The 16,393-nt window shown below is 39.8% G+C and overlaps 3 protein-coding genes across 3 annotated transcripts in view; 2 read left to right on the plus strand and 1 right to left on the minus strand.

The window, feature by feature from the left end:
* The window catches only part of LOC121590576, a 139,548-nt gene that overhangs the window by 60,868 nt on the left and 62,287 nt on the right, over positions 1 to 16,393 (minus strand). The window contains exon 5 of the mRNA XM_041910367.1: positions 10,978 to 11,111. Within this exon, the coding sequence (XP_041766301.1) occupies positions 10,978 to 11,111 (134 nt within the window). The remainder of the gene's footprint in view (positions 1 to 10,977; positions 11,112 to 16,393) is intronic.
* On the plus strand, positions 61 to 9,309 carry LOC121590577 (pollen-specific leucine-rich repeat extensin-like protein 1). Its single transcript, XM_041910368.1, has 2 exons — positions 61 to 319; positions 8,067 to 9,309. Exons 1-2 carry the CDS (start codon positions 305 to 307, stop codon positions 8,655 to 8,657), a joined length of 606 nt encoding a protein of 201 aa, XP_041766302.1. The 5' UTR covers positions 61 to 304; the 3' UTR covers positions 8,658 to 9,309.
* On the plus strand, positions 11,258 to 15,829 carry LOC121590573. Its single transcript, XM_041910363.1, has 7 exons — positions 11,258 to 11,474; positions 11,561 to 11,718; positions 12,750 to 12,818; positions 13,086 to 13,184; positions 13,360 to 13,520; positions 13,662 to 13,776; positions 13,840 to 15,829. The coding sequence occupies exons 1-7, from the start codon at positions 11,381 to 11,383 to the stop codon at positions 15,190 to 15,192; spliced, it is 2,049 nt and encodes a 682-aa protein (XP_041766297.1). The 5' UTR covers positions 11,258 to 11,380; the 3' UTR covers positions 15,193 to 15,829.

Raw genomic sequence — 16,393 nt, forward strand, 5'->3', positions numbered from 1 at the left:
CACTCGTTTATTTTCGATATAAAAGCAAATTGCTTCGGACGAATGTCAGTCATTGTCGGTGCAGGGGTTTTTCGGGTCGATTGACGGACACCTCTAGATCGCGTTGTCAGTGTCGTTTGCGTATTACCACATGTGTTTGTTCTGCGTAGGTGCGCGTACGTTTGCACAGACTCTCACACACCCATTGGAGTGTGCTTAGGCGAGAGGATCCGGACGAAAAAGACGTGCAATATTCGCAAAATTGTTGCGCATTTAGCTAAAAACCATCCGTCAGTAACAATAAAACAAGTGAAAAACAAAAATCATGAAATCCTTGCTGGTAAGTTTTGTTTTGTGATGTTTGTTTCCGGGTTGCCTTTATTCTCTGCCTTCCCGTTCTGCTGTTGTACTGTGACCACGTCGTTGTGTGCAAGGGATTTGATTTTCGCGAGCCATGAAATACTGGCCTCGATTTGCGTACTCTGATCTCGTACCGCTTTCGTTTCACTTCTTTCATGACTTAATCTCCATTTTCGGTGGACTCAGCGTACAGAACGTTGTGTGGAGTAATTCCGTACCTCTCGTTTGGTGGCAGAAATGCGCTGCAACAGCACGGAAACCGTAGTACAGGCAAAAAGCATAAGCAAAAACCAACGACAACAAAGCGCTCCAACAAACACGGCAACAGAGAAACCAAAACATAGCATTAATAAATTAGACTGACCATAAGTGAAAAATTGACGAACCAAGCTCTGGATCCATCCTGATGCTGCAGGGCATTACGTTCGGGTGCGGTCAAGGTGGTCATTTTATTATTTTGTTCGTGTGAAACTTGCTGCTGGTGTTGTGTGTGCTTTCACTACGCGTTTTTGCGAGCAATCGGGTGATGTGTGCTACGAAATTTCCAGTTTTTTTCTTTCACCAGACGATGCCCGAAAGACTCAAAACATGACCTTTTTTGTACGGTTTTTTGTGTTTAAATATCATGAGGGAGGAGGACAAAAAATCAATCCCGGGTGCTATTCGATAAACTTCTTGCGATCACCAATCTTTTTTTTTTTAAATCATTCAAAATGAACGGACAGTCGGACCCTTCTAAAAGCGATAAAAATCACTGGTACGACTAATCATATTCGCTGCCAGGACGGACATGGATACTTTTTTACACACCATGAAATTTTATGGCCCAAAAGGATTATTTTTTTGCGAAATAAAATTAATCGCGATTTTATATAGCACACAGCACCGAACGCAACATGAAGTTCTGGATAAAAATCGTGCTCAATCATGCTGAAACGTATTTGATGACGGCAATATCAATTAAATAAATGGTTGTAAAACTAGGTTGAAACGATCAAATCAGGCATATTTTCTACGAGAACCTACGGGAACTGTTCAACAGCTCTTTTTATTCATTCTTTAAAGGCTATAAAAAGTATTTCCAACACAAATAGCCAACGTACGGCATTTGGGGAGGTTTTGGGTAGAGTTGAAATGTGGGTAAAGCCTTGCACCTTATTTAATAAAACACCGCAATTTATCTACATTTCATCTGCCATACAAATGGTAAACGACATTCGCTCGGCTGTATGCATACAACCGCAAACGAGTAAATAAACAAACAAGCAAGCAAACGGGCAAGGAAATAAAAAATTTGAAACCAAAGCTAGAAAAACAATCAACAAACGATAGCACGGAATCAATTTCTAATTCTGTTTGCTTCGTTCGATGCTCTCCCGACGAAGCGTCGAAGAATCGTCAGCAAACGCTCACGGTGTTTGGTCATTTAGAGCGTGGTTCCAAATTTCCCCACACATCCCTCGCTACCTCAAGTGTGTGCTAAAAAAAACTACGCACATCCGGGAAGCTCGTGTTTATCGAAAAACATCATCACAGCAACATGATACTCCTGCCTCAGTTCAGATCAAATTCGTGCGGCAAAAAGGATATTGGGATGATGCGTTTTGATGAGAAATCGTACGGCCGGCGATAGGGAGCGAACATCACATGCACACGTACACACGTAAACACAAGCACACACGCCGGAAAGCAGAACGTGTTGGAAGTATTTGTCAGACGCTGGACGACAGTGTGATCCAATCCACAGAAATGGAAATCGCTTCGGAAAAGCGCACCCAGCCAATATGGTTCGGGGGGGTTGGGTAATCGTTTAAATCGGATCATTTTCATATAGATGAGTAACGGGCTGTCGCCGCTGACGTCATCGTCATTTGCGGTTGTATGCATCGAGTGTGATGGGCACGGACTGCCTGCGGACACGGTGATTGATGTACCAACTTCCGGTTGATCCTTGGTCGATGAGCTTCGACGGTCGCCACATTTTCATCACATATCGGCGCCTCTGCCGAAGGGAGCGCACAGTATGCACGCCATAGTCAATGCTTTTTGTATGTAAATATTATTGCCATGATTTGTGAATAAAATGCACATACCAGTGGCTCGAGCAGCACTGGTGCTGGTAGACAGCGCTTTGCTTGTTTGGCAGCATGTTTTTGGCCAAAGTTTAGTCGCATCGCGCGCCAAATTGGCACAAAAAGCAGTATCTAAAATCCGCCGCCTAGTACGAAATGTCAGTAGTACCGCTCTGTGCAGAAACGGATCATTATAGGAGATGCGAAGAGAGTTTTCCGGTTCCTTGTCGCATTTTGTCCATTACTTATCGATTCTAAAGTCATTTCTAATGGTATATCAGTAGAACAGTTACCACCACCACCATCACCGAAAACTCGATTCCTTCAACTGTCAAACACTACCCAATGCCAGCCATTGTTGCGACAGTTTTTAAGCTTCGTCGTGTCTTTGAAATACGAAAAACATTCTCTGTCGTAAGAGGCTTCGAGATGAATAAATCATGCAATCGGAAATCCATTTGTGGTTCCGCCAAAGCGTATGTTTTATATGAATCTTCACAAAACTGTCGCTGTTTCCCGCCGGAATCGTAGTTCCATTTTTTTTAAATTGATAGAGCCTTGAATTAAAGTTGTATTCTATGTTACATTTTTTTCAGCAAATGTCTAACTGCAAACAGGACTTTTTTTAATGCACACAAATATTTGAATTTCATTCATCAGTTTGTTGGATAGCTTGGAACCTAGTGGCTCTGCACCGAGGTATCTCGGTATACGGCTAGTTTAACATGAATCATTCATCCCACACGAGTCGCGCTTTAAGTGATGCACATAGTAATTACGTTTCAAACGTGTTTCGATAATTGAGTGCCCGAATAGATGATGAACTCATCACTGCCTGCACCTTATCGGTGCGATAATCACTTTACATCATGGTGATTGCAGTGCACATCATTAGTAATGCGCAGCAAAGTACATTTCATTACCGCAGAAACAACCCGAACAATCGAATGCGGTGATATCAACTACTACTTTCTCGCGCGTTTCCGTTTGACTCATCATCTTTTGATTGCAGCCGCAATCAGTGTAGAGCGCAAAAGAAGGCACCATCTTTTAGGGAGGCAAATGGATGAAAAAATATGACAAACAAACGAACTGTAAGTTTACTTTCATTCTTGGTGCAATCTAGCCCGTGGCAAAGATCATGGTCCCTTTTTTTCATAGTATGAATCTTTGTCATCGTTTGACTTTGGTGGCATTTTGCATTCCTGTGTTTGTGTATGTGTCTAAAAAATTGGTCATCTAAGCACATTTTGATATCGATGCGTTACCTCGCACTCTCCGTCGCAGGGTTGAAGTGCTTTTTTTCAATCATCATTAAATGTAGCTCAGCAAAACTTGATTAAATCGATCGACCCGATACAAAGGGTCGCCTCGTGTCATCTTGTTTTAGTATCACGATTGCAATACCCGTTTGGCAGTAGTGCTCATGATAGAAGGAGATAGATCCTAAGTCAACACCAGGTTTGGTAGATGATTTCGACAGCCTGTAACATCGCTATTTCCGGTACAGACGCCCAAGTGTTAAGGTGAACCATAAAAATGTGACAACATAGCATGACACCAACAGCACTGCCACCGTAACAGTATCATACGAACACACGCAGCCTGACACCTAGCCCGATCAGTGTGGATCGAGCGCACATTGTGTAGGCAGGGTGGTAGGAAGCGAATGTCCAATGTTTGTCACCGACAGTGGCGGAAGGACAATTATAAGCACACGGCTCGGTGACCAATTCAACCAACCGTGACCAAAACGACGGGTGGTTGGTCAGGCCTGAGATGTCATTAAAATTTCACGCCTTCACACATTTTGACCAGGGCCGGCCCGGTTCCAGCACTTTTCTGCCAATTTCGGAGAAAAACTACAAACGGAGAATTTGCGGAAAAGCAGAAAAAGCAAGAGCGCACAATGCAATAGACCGGACGAAAGTGACATGATTGTGGTCAGTTCGTTCCACACCACTTGAATGCTGCTGAATCCGATGGAAGATTGTATAAATAAAACGGTTGAACGCGTGGCGATTATTTTAGCTGTTTCCGTTTTGAGACTCAACCGATGATCATGGAATGTGTAAAGACAGGCTCAATTTTCACCAACCACCGGAAGCTGTGTGCTGGGGTCAAGAGGAATCAATGGCACAATTTAAGCCAAGCGGTTCATTTGTCTTATAGCATAACAACGTTTGAGAATGCAGAGTACAGTCAAACTTTCAAGGAGTATTCACACCATCGTCTAATAGGACGCGAAACAAACCAACGCGTAAGGAAAGAAAAAAAACAACAGTCCAGTCATATATGAATGCCAGGTGAAGGTGTCGGGTATGTTTACTTAATTTTCATTTCACCCATACCGCTGCTTATTGCATTGGTTAAGTTCCGTTAAAAGAGTACTCCACACAGTTTAATTGTTATTGGTGCTCCCGAGTTCCCAGAGTACTCTTTACTTTAGCGAAGCACTCGGACGTGGTCCGGGAGTATTAAATTTCCCTTTCACTCTCTTTTCTCAGTTACTAGCAAGAAGGTAGCTTCTCACACAGTATTGAAGGCTAACGGTGTTCGCCTCACGGGAAGACAGTATGCCGTTTGTCTTGCTAGGGGGCCTATGGCACTTGAGCCTGTTTGTCTTCGTGGCAGTGACTCGATTTTATTCCGGCTCGTTCACACTGAAAGACACCCATTTCGCGGTGATATGGCACGGGTAATAAATTTCATTTTGGAAAACCATTTTTCCCACCATTCAAGTTTGCTCCACTACAGCTGTCGTTCTCGCTTGCGTCCGCTGATTGTAGCCATGGAGGATGAGGCAGGTTAAAGCAAAACCGCTATGGAAAAGGTGCAAGCCAATCAATTGGACCTACCGGGCGGATTAAAGCGCCCGTTCCGGAAACTCCGAAGACGAAGGCTCCACGCTCCTCCGTCTAGCTCTTGCTTGCCTCCGATCAATCGTGCCGGAAAGAAACCCATTTTTCTTATCCACCGACATTTAAATAAATATCGACGTACAACAGAGCGTGCGATTTACCGGTAGGACCAAGGGTGAGCAATGGTTGGAAAAACGATCACGAAAAAATTTGCACCGAGGGCGGATGCAAACTTCCGGTGATTTTTCTTGTCACCATCCGTCGCTGGAAGAAGGAAGACCATTTCTTCCCCACTTCCATGGGATTTTGCATTATCTGGCCGTCTGTTTATTTTTTTTCTTTATTTTTTGCACGCTGCAAACAAAACCACCACCAAAGCGACATTTTTCCAGAAAGCTTTTTGCGCACCGGAACGAGATTCCCATTGGCCTTTCGTTCCATTCCGTCCTCAGGGGACCCATCATTGCAATTGAAGGGATTGATGTTCCCCGAACTGTTTCCAGATTGTTCTATGAATTTTATTTTTACTCCTGTCGGTGCCTCATTCAGCGGAAGGGTCTTAGCTTCTTATCCCAAAAGTCACTCGATTGAAAGTGACAATTTTGTTACATTTACTGATTAGTCGCAGCAACAGAGGGTGTTAGCAAACAAATAATGGTTTGAGCTTTCAAATCGGACAAAGCGTTGTTGTTTTGGTTTAGGAGAAAACCCGCTTGCACTAGGAATTTTGATCGATAAACGTGTTATATGCTTCATCGTTTCTATTTGCAATACAGCATTATGGTTCAAAGCGCCAATCTTTTCAGAAATAGCAGTATTTGTGACTGGGGTGGTACGTTACTTATTTTCTTATTGATGATGGTTAAGATGAGATAAATATAAAGAAGGAGTTTCTTTTTTAATTGGCTAATAGTAACATTAAGTTCACAAGGGTGTAAAAGTTGGTTAAAATGAGTCCGTTCATCAATCCGTTTCATCAACACTAAAATACAAATTAAAACACACAAAACTGTCCCACATACCGACTTTATAAAACTATTTATAAGTGATGTTTATACATAAAATATGAACAATATATACGTGATATATTATATAAAGTATAATACAATAGAATATCATATAATATAATATAATATAATATATCATAATATAATATAATATAATATAATATAATATAATATAATATATAATATAATATAATATATAATATAATATAAATATATATAATATAATATAATATATATTATATTATATATTATATTATATTATATTATATATATATATATATATTATATTATCTTATATTATATATATATATATATATATATATATATATATTATATATATTATATATATATATATATATTATATTATATTATATTATATTATTATATTATATATATATTATATTATATTATATTATATTATATATTATATATATATTATATTATATATTATATTATATTATATTATATTATATTATATTATATTATATTATATTATATTATATTATATTATATTATATTATATTATATTATTATAATATAAAATTATGTTACTATATTATGTGTGTACACAATTTTCAGGGGGGGTCAGTTAAGGGGTATGTTGTACGTCTGAACAAGGAACGAATGAATTAATCTGACACGTTGGCGGTACCATAACGAACGTTACGTAATATTTGGAACACCTCAATTCCCAATACAAAAAAGTCATCTATTCGCGCACCTTGCATTCGCAGTGGTTGGATAGAGTTGCAATAATGCACAACGATTTTACAATGCGTTTTTGTGCTAGGTAAACCCCAACCGTGCGGTCAGTGTGAAAAGAGCGGGAAGTGAAAACAAACCAAACAAGGTCCATCCGGCCCTTGGTCCGATGGCAAAATGCATTTGACGCATCGTGTTACGCATTTGTTGGGTACGCTGTGCATTAATTGGGTGTGCTTATCGATGCCACGCAGCGTCGACGACGATGCGATCGTGTCTGATGATAGGAACAGTGGCTTTACCATACCATAACACCTACGCTCTTTTCCAAGGGAATACTGCCACGGATGACAATAAGCCGTCATTCAATGCGCCGATGGTAGTGGAAAGCTTTCCATGGTTTCCGTACAGCAACGATGCCGTGTTCAATTCGGTAAAATCAAAAACTAGTCGCCCATCTCTTCATCCGACAACAAACAACAACGCAAAAATGTCAATGACGTTATTCACGATGGACATTTTCAGTCTTCCACGTAATACCATTTTTGAACCGAGCTCGGAAAGGTGGCATATAAACCGATACAAACTCCGCTTCCGCTTCCTGGACCACAAACAGGGTTGGGTCTCCGATCATGCATTACCTCACTGTCCGAACCAAAACTGACAGGTGTTTTAATGTATGGGAGTGTGTATAAAATAAGTAAGCATTTTGTACATCCTTGGATAAAGGCTTTGGGGAAATGGGAAAAATAAAATAAAATGAATTAATGTAACTTTAAACTAGAGAGAGAACGACAGAAACTACCTAACGCACCTCTCACCAGGGCTGAGTGATTTGTTGAACCATAAAATGTAGGTGTCCCGTTTATGTAGTAATAAAAAGAAAACTATTCTAAAGTATAATTACAAACATTGATCGAAATAAGTTTGAAGAAAAGCTATAAATATATATTTCAAATGCATCTTTATTAAGTCAAAGTCAGTATACAGCTGTCTGGAGAGATAATCTTTACTATAATGAATTCTTACTACCAGCGATACGTAATGATTAATTGATGAATGTTCATATTTATTTCTCGTTCCAGATACTCTTTGCCTGTATTGTTTGTGCATTAGCTCGACCTGAACCAGAGCCCCCGAGAGCACGCATTGTCGTGCCTGCGAAGCAACAGCAATTGCCGCAGTACGAATATGGCGCACCGAAACCAGAATACGGTCCACCAGCAGAAGAATATGGTCCACCACCGCCCACGGTGTATGGTCCACCGGCCCGTGAATATGGCCCGCCACCGAAACTGATCACTAAGAATGTGTACGTGCACGTTCCACCGGAGGAACCGACCGAGATTATCAAAAGTCCCGTACTGGAAGCTCCCATTCCCAAAAAGCATTACAAAATTATCTTCATTAAGGCGCCGGCTCCACCAGCCCCGATCAAGCAGATTATTCCACCACAGCCACAGGACGAACATAAGACCCTCGTCTACGTGCTGGTTAAGAAACCGGAGGATCCTGCACCATTGGAAATTCCAGTGCCAGAAACTACCGAGCCCAACAAACCGGAGGTATACTTCATCAAGTATAAGGAGGGCGAAAAGGAACCACACAAACAGTACGGTCCACCAGCTCCCGCCTATGGACCACCGTCTGGCCCGGCCCGGTATCAACAATTCTGAGCACCTCAAAAACTAGACAATTCCCAATTGCTCTGGAAGTCGCAGTCGAAAGAAAAAGATTTTCCAAGTTGTTTTTGTTTTAGTAGTAATTGTTGTTGTACGTTAAGTTTTTAAAAGTTTGCATACGGTGCTGTTGTTTCATCCGATTGAAAAGACATTCCATCTGTCGTTGATCCCCATGAACAGTCGCAAGGGTGTTGCCATGTGATGTACCGAAGCATAAGGTTCCTTCTTTTTTCTTAAGCAAATGGATGGAACTCTTGGACAAGAATGTGAAGGTTTCAGTGAATGAAATAAATATCCTATCTCTCCATAACTCAATGTATATTCAGTCTAACACAGTTTGATGACACTTCCTACACTTCCGTTGCCTACGATGCGTTTACGATACCACTCACTCACCCACCTGTAGACATTCGCGTTAATGTTGTACATGCACCTAAAGGAATGTTAAGCAACAAGGACCATTTTATTTGCGTTCTCCTGTGTTGAATCGTGTCCATCCGTACCGTTTGATTCCAACTAACGATAGTAGACATGTCTCTGTCTAATTCAGCTACACAATAAAGGCGATAGTTTGTTCATAGCTCAGAATCAGTTCTTAAATAGAAAAACAAGCACCGTAATGGAGAAATTGGCAAAGAACTTGTAGCTAAATATTGATCTTCCATCTATTTGAAATATCGTCTGATGATGGTTGTCATGGGTAAAGTATCTCCAAGCTTGTACAAGCTGAACGGCATACCCTTGCACAAAGCTTGCGTATTTTTGGATTATGAGTATGAGATGTCTACATGAAAACTGAACGAAAGGAATAAAGAATGTTCCCAGTTAAACCAATGAACAATGAAACAAAAAAATTAAAAAAAGGACATCGTAAGGACATGCACAAACAAGCGTTAAAGTGTATGTGCGAGGAAATTGAATTAGAAAACAATTTGTGCAGTACAAATAAAACAGAGTAGAATTTTACTGCTTCGAGATTTTGTCCACAGCTTTCGAATTCACTTACAGTGCGTTAAATTACTTTGGGAGAATCTGTTCAGCTTTGTTATCTTGTGTACAGTGGATGAGAAAAAAAAATAAACGACCGAAAGCAAACCCAGCTAACCGAAAAAAGCGTGTATGTAAAAGAAAACACGCGCGTTGAATAGTAAAAGTGTACGGCGTCAATTGACGAAGGAAGGTTATGTTTACTTTTGTCCCTTCGATCCCTACACTCATACAATCGACAGGAACGTGTTTCGCAACTGGATGGAATATTTAATTTAAAGAAAATGCAGGTACTATATAAACATCATTCGAAGATTAAACATGATTGTATTTCTTCACTCGACCGAATCGATAAATTCAAAATTAGAAACCAGAGCAAACTGGAAGGAGGAAAATTTTATTTGAGAAATATTTGTATTGGCATGATTTCCGTGGCAATGCAGTATTTCAATTTTAAAACGTATTTTACCATGTAGCATATATTTCAGAAAATACAATTTTTAGATCAATTTTCAAATTATAAGTTTATTCGTAAATCTTTTAATTTTCCTTATTTATCCAGCTGTTGTACAAAGTTTAACCGATAAACGGAGACCCGATGGTAAAAATAGACGTAACAATAGGAAGAGAAACATGATAGTCCGTTGATGGGATTGGACACCGAATGTTCCCGCAACATGTTCATCTCTGGATACGATCAGGTAATATTTGCTCTATCGTTTATCGCCGTATTAGTTAATTCAATGAGAATTGAGAATTTGTTGTTCAACCCAACAATGTTTATTATATTTACTTATGTACCTATCACCTCTTTTGTGAAATAATATGCTTACTCCAGAAGATACAAAATGTTTATTTTAAAACATTAATGCATGAAGATATTTACAAATGTACATCATAAGCATTTTTTTTTTCAACGAAACGTGCTCATTTATGTTGGAATATTTTGGCCGATAGTACAACTGAAATAAACTTTTTTCACACGTGAGTGATCGATGAACTCTCTAATATTTATTTTTTTCATTGGGTTTTTTTATGTCTTTTTGGTCAAGTCCTGGCTGTACTACTAATGGGCTGACTATCAATGACTTATTGATTACCCATAGCAGGATAGTTCGTCCTGAGTAGGGAAGGGCAGGGTCCATATGGAGCTTGAACCCATGACTAGTACGTTGTTAACTGTACCACGGGGCGGACCTTCTATATTAAAATAAGGTAATTGAAATATTAACCACTGCCTAAACCTGTGTTTATATTTTGTAAGATTTTTATTCAGTCATGAATGTAAGAGAAACTTAGAAATGACTCTTGATTGTATAGAACTTACCGTCATACTGTTCAGTAGAAACGTTATCGTGGCCCCTGGCTTCGACGGTGGTGTAGAACAGTTAGCTCGAAGAATATCGCCCGGATCGTATTTGGTGTGTTCCGTCCATAGGGTTGGTGGAGAATGAGGTAGTTCTGGAATGAGGCGTCCCACGATACCAAACATAAATAAACGTCAAAACTAGTAAAAAACCCCCTCTACAACGATGGCGCAGAAAATGAATGAAAGAACGCTGTATCCCGTAGCAACGAGAATTTATTTTGGGTGCATAACAAACGGTGGTTCACAACGAGTAGGCAGTGTCACAACTGCGTAGAAGAAAAACACAAAAGCATTGTTTGTTTTCAGTATGTTATAGGAGAACTGTACGTTTGGTCATTCACAGTGTTATTTCTTCTACTCTATGGCGAAGATGGTGCTTTTGCAAGAAATTTACTGTCCTGAACAGATCGTGATACCAGAAAATTTCCACATCACCCTAAAGCAGTATGCGAAAGGTTTGTTAAATTTTTTTTCTTTACACTGCCGCCCAGAAACGGAACCTAATATGTTTGTGTGTATTTGTCTGTGCTTACACCTATAGCGGTAATACGAACGCAGCCGTTTGATTTGTTACGGTGGTCCGCAGCATATTTCCGTAGTTTGGCACTCAATGTGCAGCCCCCGGTTAAATCACGCTACGAGCCAGCAGGACGCTTTAGACAACTAACCACTGGCATTGTTCGAGTATTAATTGATCAGGTGAGCATGTGTTTCTACTTCATACATGTCGATAGTTTAATGAAAATGAAAATTAGCTCAATGGTCGCTTATACTTGTACAAAAAAATTAAAAATTCAAGCGCATCGTAAACTAGTTGCCTTCATTTGAAGTTATTATTTATTTCAATTAGAAATGGATAAACTTTTTTTAAATCAAACATTCAATCTTGTAGCATGTCTGCTATACATAACAAATTATAATACACGCTATCAGCTAAAGACACATTGTAACACACTTTGGAAAGAACCATTGTTTTTGTCAACACAAGACAAAAGTAACTAATTTAGTGAAAACAATAACTATCCAACATACAACCCGGAACCAAATGTATGAAACTTACAAGTTCTTTTGAGTATAAATAAAACCAACTCCCAAAACAAACAAACTTGATGGATGCTATCAGAGCGTCCATATTCCTGATTTTTTAATCGAAAATTTTACCGGAAAATCAAATTTGTTCGTTACGAAAAGCTTCAGAAAAGTGCCATTTATTTCAATTGAACCCTTTAATGAACCAGTTTTAACTACTGTTTCGATTGCAGTGCATTACCACGATAGTTTACATAGTGTCATAGCAATAAATTATATGCACGATTTAGTTTTTATACACTCCAGGCAGGAACATCCTCCACTAGATTTTCACACCTCGCATTTCTACCAGACAGGCAAGTGGTGGAGATCATACTTCCGTGAGAGAAGTGTGTTGATTCACAAATACTACGACTACTACTAATTCATTACAATTCTCTGAAAACGATTTACGCTGCATACTTGGCCAACGCTGGTCGAAGTATGTAGAGCACTATGCAAACAAAATGCAAAATCGCACCACTTTACTTGTTTCTCCTGTTTATTTCCCATTCGCAAAGCTCAGGACTCGAATACTAGCAGGCTTTTATCATCTTCTACAAGGTTCTCACATTATTCATTTTTCTTTTCTCTTCTCATGCTCCACGTTTCCGTGTGTTTGCCATTGCCCGGCTGGCGTTTCATTGAGAACTTCTACGCAGCTTGGGAAAGGTTATTACGTACACAAGAAGATCCTTCTGGAGAAGTGGGAAGGTTTATGTCTGCCGGAAGTAAGAAACGTTGTTTTATTAGTAATTTTGTAAGCTCGAAACATGTCAATGCACACACACACACACACATCCACCAAACCATTTATGTGTATTCGTTGTGTTTGATCTCATATGTCCATGTTTAACAACGATACAGCTTGTCGGTCGATGTGTTGAATACTGTTTTACATTTTTCTAACATTATATTTCTATATACTCTATGAACATCTGGGATAAAATTCATCCACCATTGGGAATCGTGCGGACTTCCCTAACACGCGGAGAAAGGAAGACTTATTAAATGTTCTGTCACTACTTCGGATGTTGAATTGGTCCCAACTACATTGGCTGAAGATTATTGCCATTTTCATCGGTCAACTGTGTAAAGTAAGTAGCGGTCGGTGGTTACGAATGGAGTTGATACGATAATGATGCTCCTTTAATAATACCGATCTCATTTAATTATCTACGCTTCACCGTGAGACTGTTACTATTTCCCACACAATTTTCACTAATTCTGAAGTCTATATGATTCGCATCCTTCGCACAAACTAATTCTCAGAACTTTACGAAAACCACAGAAATGATCTGTGAAATGTTAACCGAAGATCCAGATGGAGGTGCAGCATCGATACCGTTTTGGATGTTCCGAGAGTGCTTTCTTGCGCTGGCCGATTTGGACTGCAGCTCCGTGCAAAAGTTTGTCAACGGAAGGAAAGTTCTGTAAGTTATGTTACCACTGCAGTGATTAAAGCTGTAGTATGCAATAACGTTGTTACCCAAAACCTGCTTCTGAAACTGTATCTCGAACTCTTTGCTCACATTGTCATTGGGGAATGTCTCGTGGAATGTATGAACACACAGGGACGAAGATACTGGGGCATTGGAAGAGGAACAGTTGCCGCCCGCACTTCCGAAAGTTTTGTCAACAATTTCATTTAAAAATGCCATTATTGACAAGTACCGTTCCACACTAGAGGTGAGAGGCTTCTTAGGTGACCTTTCCATGTATTGTGATGTCTGTTTAACTTTTTGATTGCAGCATGAAACCAAGCAGCATCATTTTGCTCTGTCCGGAAATATCAACACTGACGACAACGACCAACTTTCGGAACCTTCGGTTGCTCCCTCGAGGCTGGAATCTGATTTTAAGTTTTTCGGCGATGACACCGATGCACATGAATCTCTCCGCAGGGCACCAGACTTTAACAGTGTCATAGTTTTGCTGAAGCGACTTCGTGGCGATGGGGCCATTTCGATGGTCAGTGAGAGTACCCTGTCCAAGGCTGCTCTAGAGCGTACGCGTGAACGTTCGAAACAAATAGAAGAACTCAAGGTCTCGATCAGTGAAGAAGAATACAACAAACTGAAGGAACAGGAACGACATGAGCTGCTGAAGGAAATGGGCCCACCATGGTTATTGTTGTATCTGTTCTCTCAAGACTGCTCTCGTTCCAAATCGTTCAATTACGTTGAGCAATCCTCTACCTCTCTCTCGGACGACTCCGTATCAGCATATTCGATGGAAAACATTTTCGAGGACACGTTGGAATTGGATCCAACTGCCACTTTTGCACACGGCCGTCGTAAATCTAGCTTCTCTCTACCGGTAACACTACGGGCCAGGATGAGCGTCAGCTCTCATTCTGCAGCTTTCATTACAAACGAAATTCTCTCGAAGGTCGTCTGCTCCATCGATCAAGCAATTATCGACGGAGAGTGTGAGCTTTCATTAGGCTCGATAGCTAATTTCTTGGAGGAAAAATCCAACTCAAACGAAGATTTTCTTGCTCCCGCTGATCATGAAAAATTACAGTCATTTCTAAAAGAAGCGGAAAGCCGTGAACTAGAAGTGAAAGACATAAATGAGCTGTACAACTTTTTTGTAAGTGAAAGCTTCAAGCGTGCCTTGCAGGACAACGACAATGAACCACAACAGAAGGAAATATTTAGCATCTTTGGAGAAAGCGGAATCGAAGTGGATGGAAATCTGCTTGAGGCTAAAATTTCGGACAGCATGATATTAGGTCTAGTAGCACCACCGCCAATAGAAGAACCCTCTGAAGAAACAAAAGAAAAATCTGAAAGTGTAGAGCTGAGTGCAATTTTACCAACACCCTCCATGGATACACTGTTGCCCATTGTCTGTGAAGGGATTACACAGACTGATCCAATCGAAATAGCCTGCGTGCAGCGGAAAATACCTCTTGTTCCAACGGATGATCAGCGCATTACATATAAATGCAAAATATCTCCAATACCAGGTATCGGTAGCCCTTTGGATGGGACCGTTCGTGATACGTTTCTCACATATTTGGCACAACGTGCCGTAGACCAACAAGGTTTGATATATCCGCGAAATTTTCAAGAAACTCTATGCCCGCGCATCGAGTGATTTAACTAAAATCTGAGTGGATTTCAAACATATGGTGATCTACTTTCAATCTTGCCTAGGCACATTTCCCCGAAAAAAATTTATCATGCTTCCACATCTATTAAACGATGATTTTATGCCATAGGAAGTATTGTTTTCAAAGGGAGGTGATACGTTTTTTTTACTGCTTCAAAGCGTTGTTGCAATACACAAAAATGAACAACCGAGTGATAAAGAATGCAAAATCTTTTGTGCAAAGCCAGACTGCTGAAGATATATATTATCGTCACGCACATACCATTTATGATACACAATACATACCACATTTATCACATCATTATTCACTTGAGGATGACATTTTCCATTTTTCACCCTGCAGCACCGTTCATGTGAATTACTTAACGTACATATTTTGGAGCACTTGCTAAGGCATCATCAGCGTGACCAACTTGAGAGTTTGTACGGCGTTAATGGTGGTTCTCTATCTAAAGACTAGTACTAGTACAAAATCTAACAAAAAATGTACAATGAAAATGTTTTTGTTTGTTTGTTTTATCAGACTATATTTCATGGTATTGGTATTTCTATTCATCAACTAAATTCTACCAAGGTCCATCGAACGCACCAATTACTATGATACTTTTAACGGCTTGTCAAACGAAAACAGGCATACATCTCACCATATTTTTCTAGACCTTCTTCTGAATATAAATACTGGTACGGACAAATGGTCATGTGGCATTGTTTGAAACAACATTCGGCGGTCACTCATGAAGGACAGAAAACAAAGGATACCTGAACTGTGGAGTATATATAAAACCGTCCAGCTAAAAAAAAGAAAGACAGCAGTGCAGCAACCATTAAAATATGGCATACACTCAAAAGTGAACAATACAACAAGAGTTTAATGATGTTGTCGGATGCAATGCATAGCATGATTTAAAATTCTGACCCATGGAGCGGAAGTTAGCTGCTGTAATGCTGTAGTTTCCGGAAACACCCATGGACCACTTATGCAGTTTTTGACTGCCGAGGTTCAATTGTTTGTAATTTTCAGCTCCCCGTTTTCACATCAAAATTCAATGTAATTGAATGAAAGTGAATGTGAGTTTATTAAATGGCACTACCGAACATATACACGTATGGCGTGCTAGCTGAAAGAAGCAAAAAACAAACAAATTATGATTAGTAGGAAACCGAAAAACAACAAAATAGTAAAAAA

Source organism: Anopheles merus, chromosome 2R (assembly GCF_017562075.2).
Source record: "Anopheles merus strain MAF chromosome 2R, AmerM5.1, whole genome shotgun sequence".
Taxonomy (NCBI): domain Eukaryota; kingdom Metazoa; phylum Arthropoda; class Insecta; order Diptera; family Culicidae; genus Anopheles; species Anopheles merus.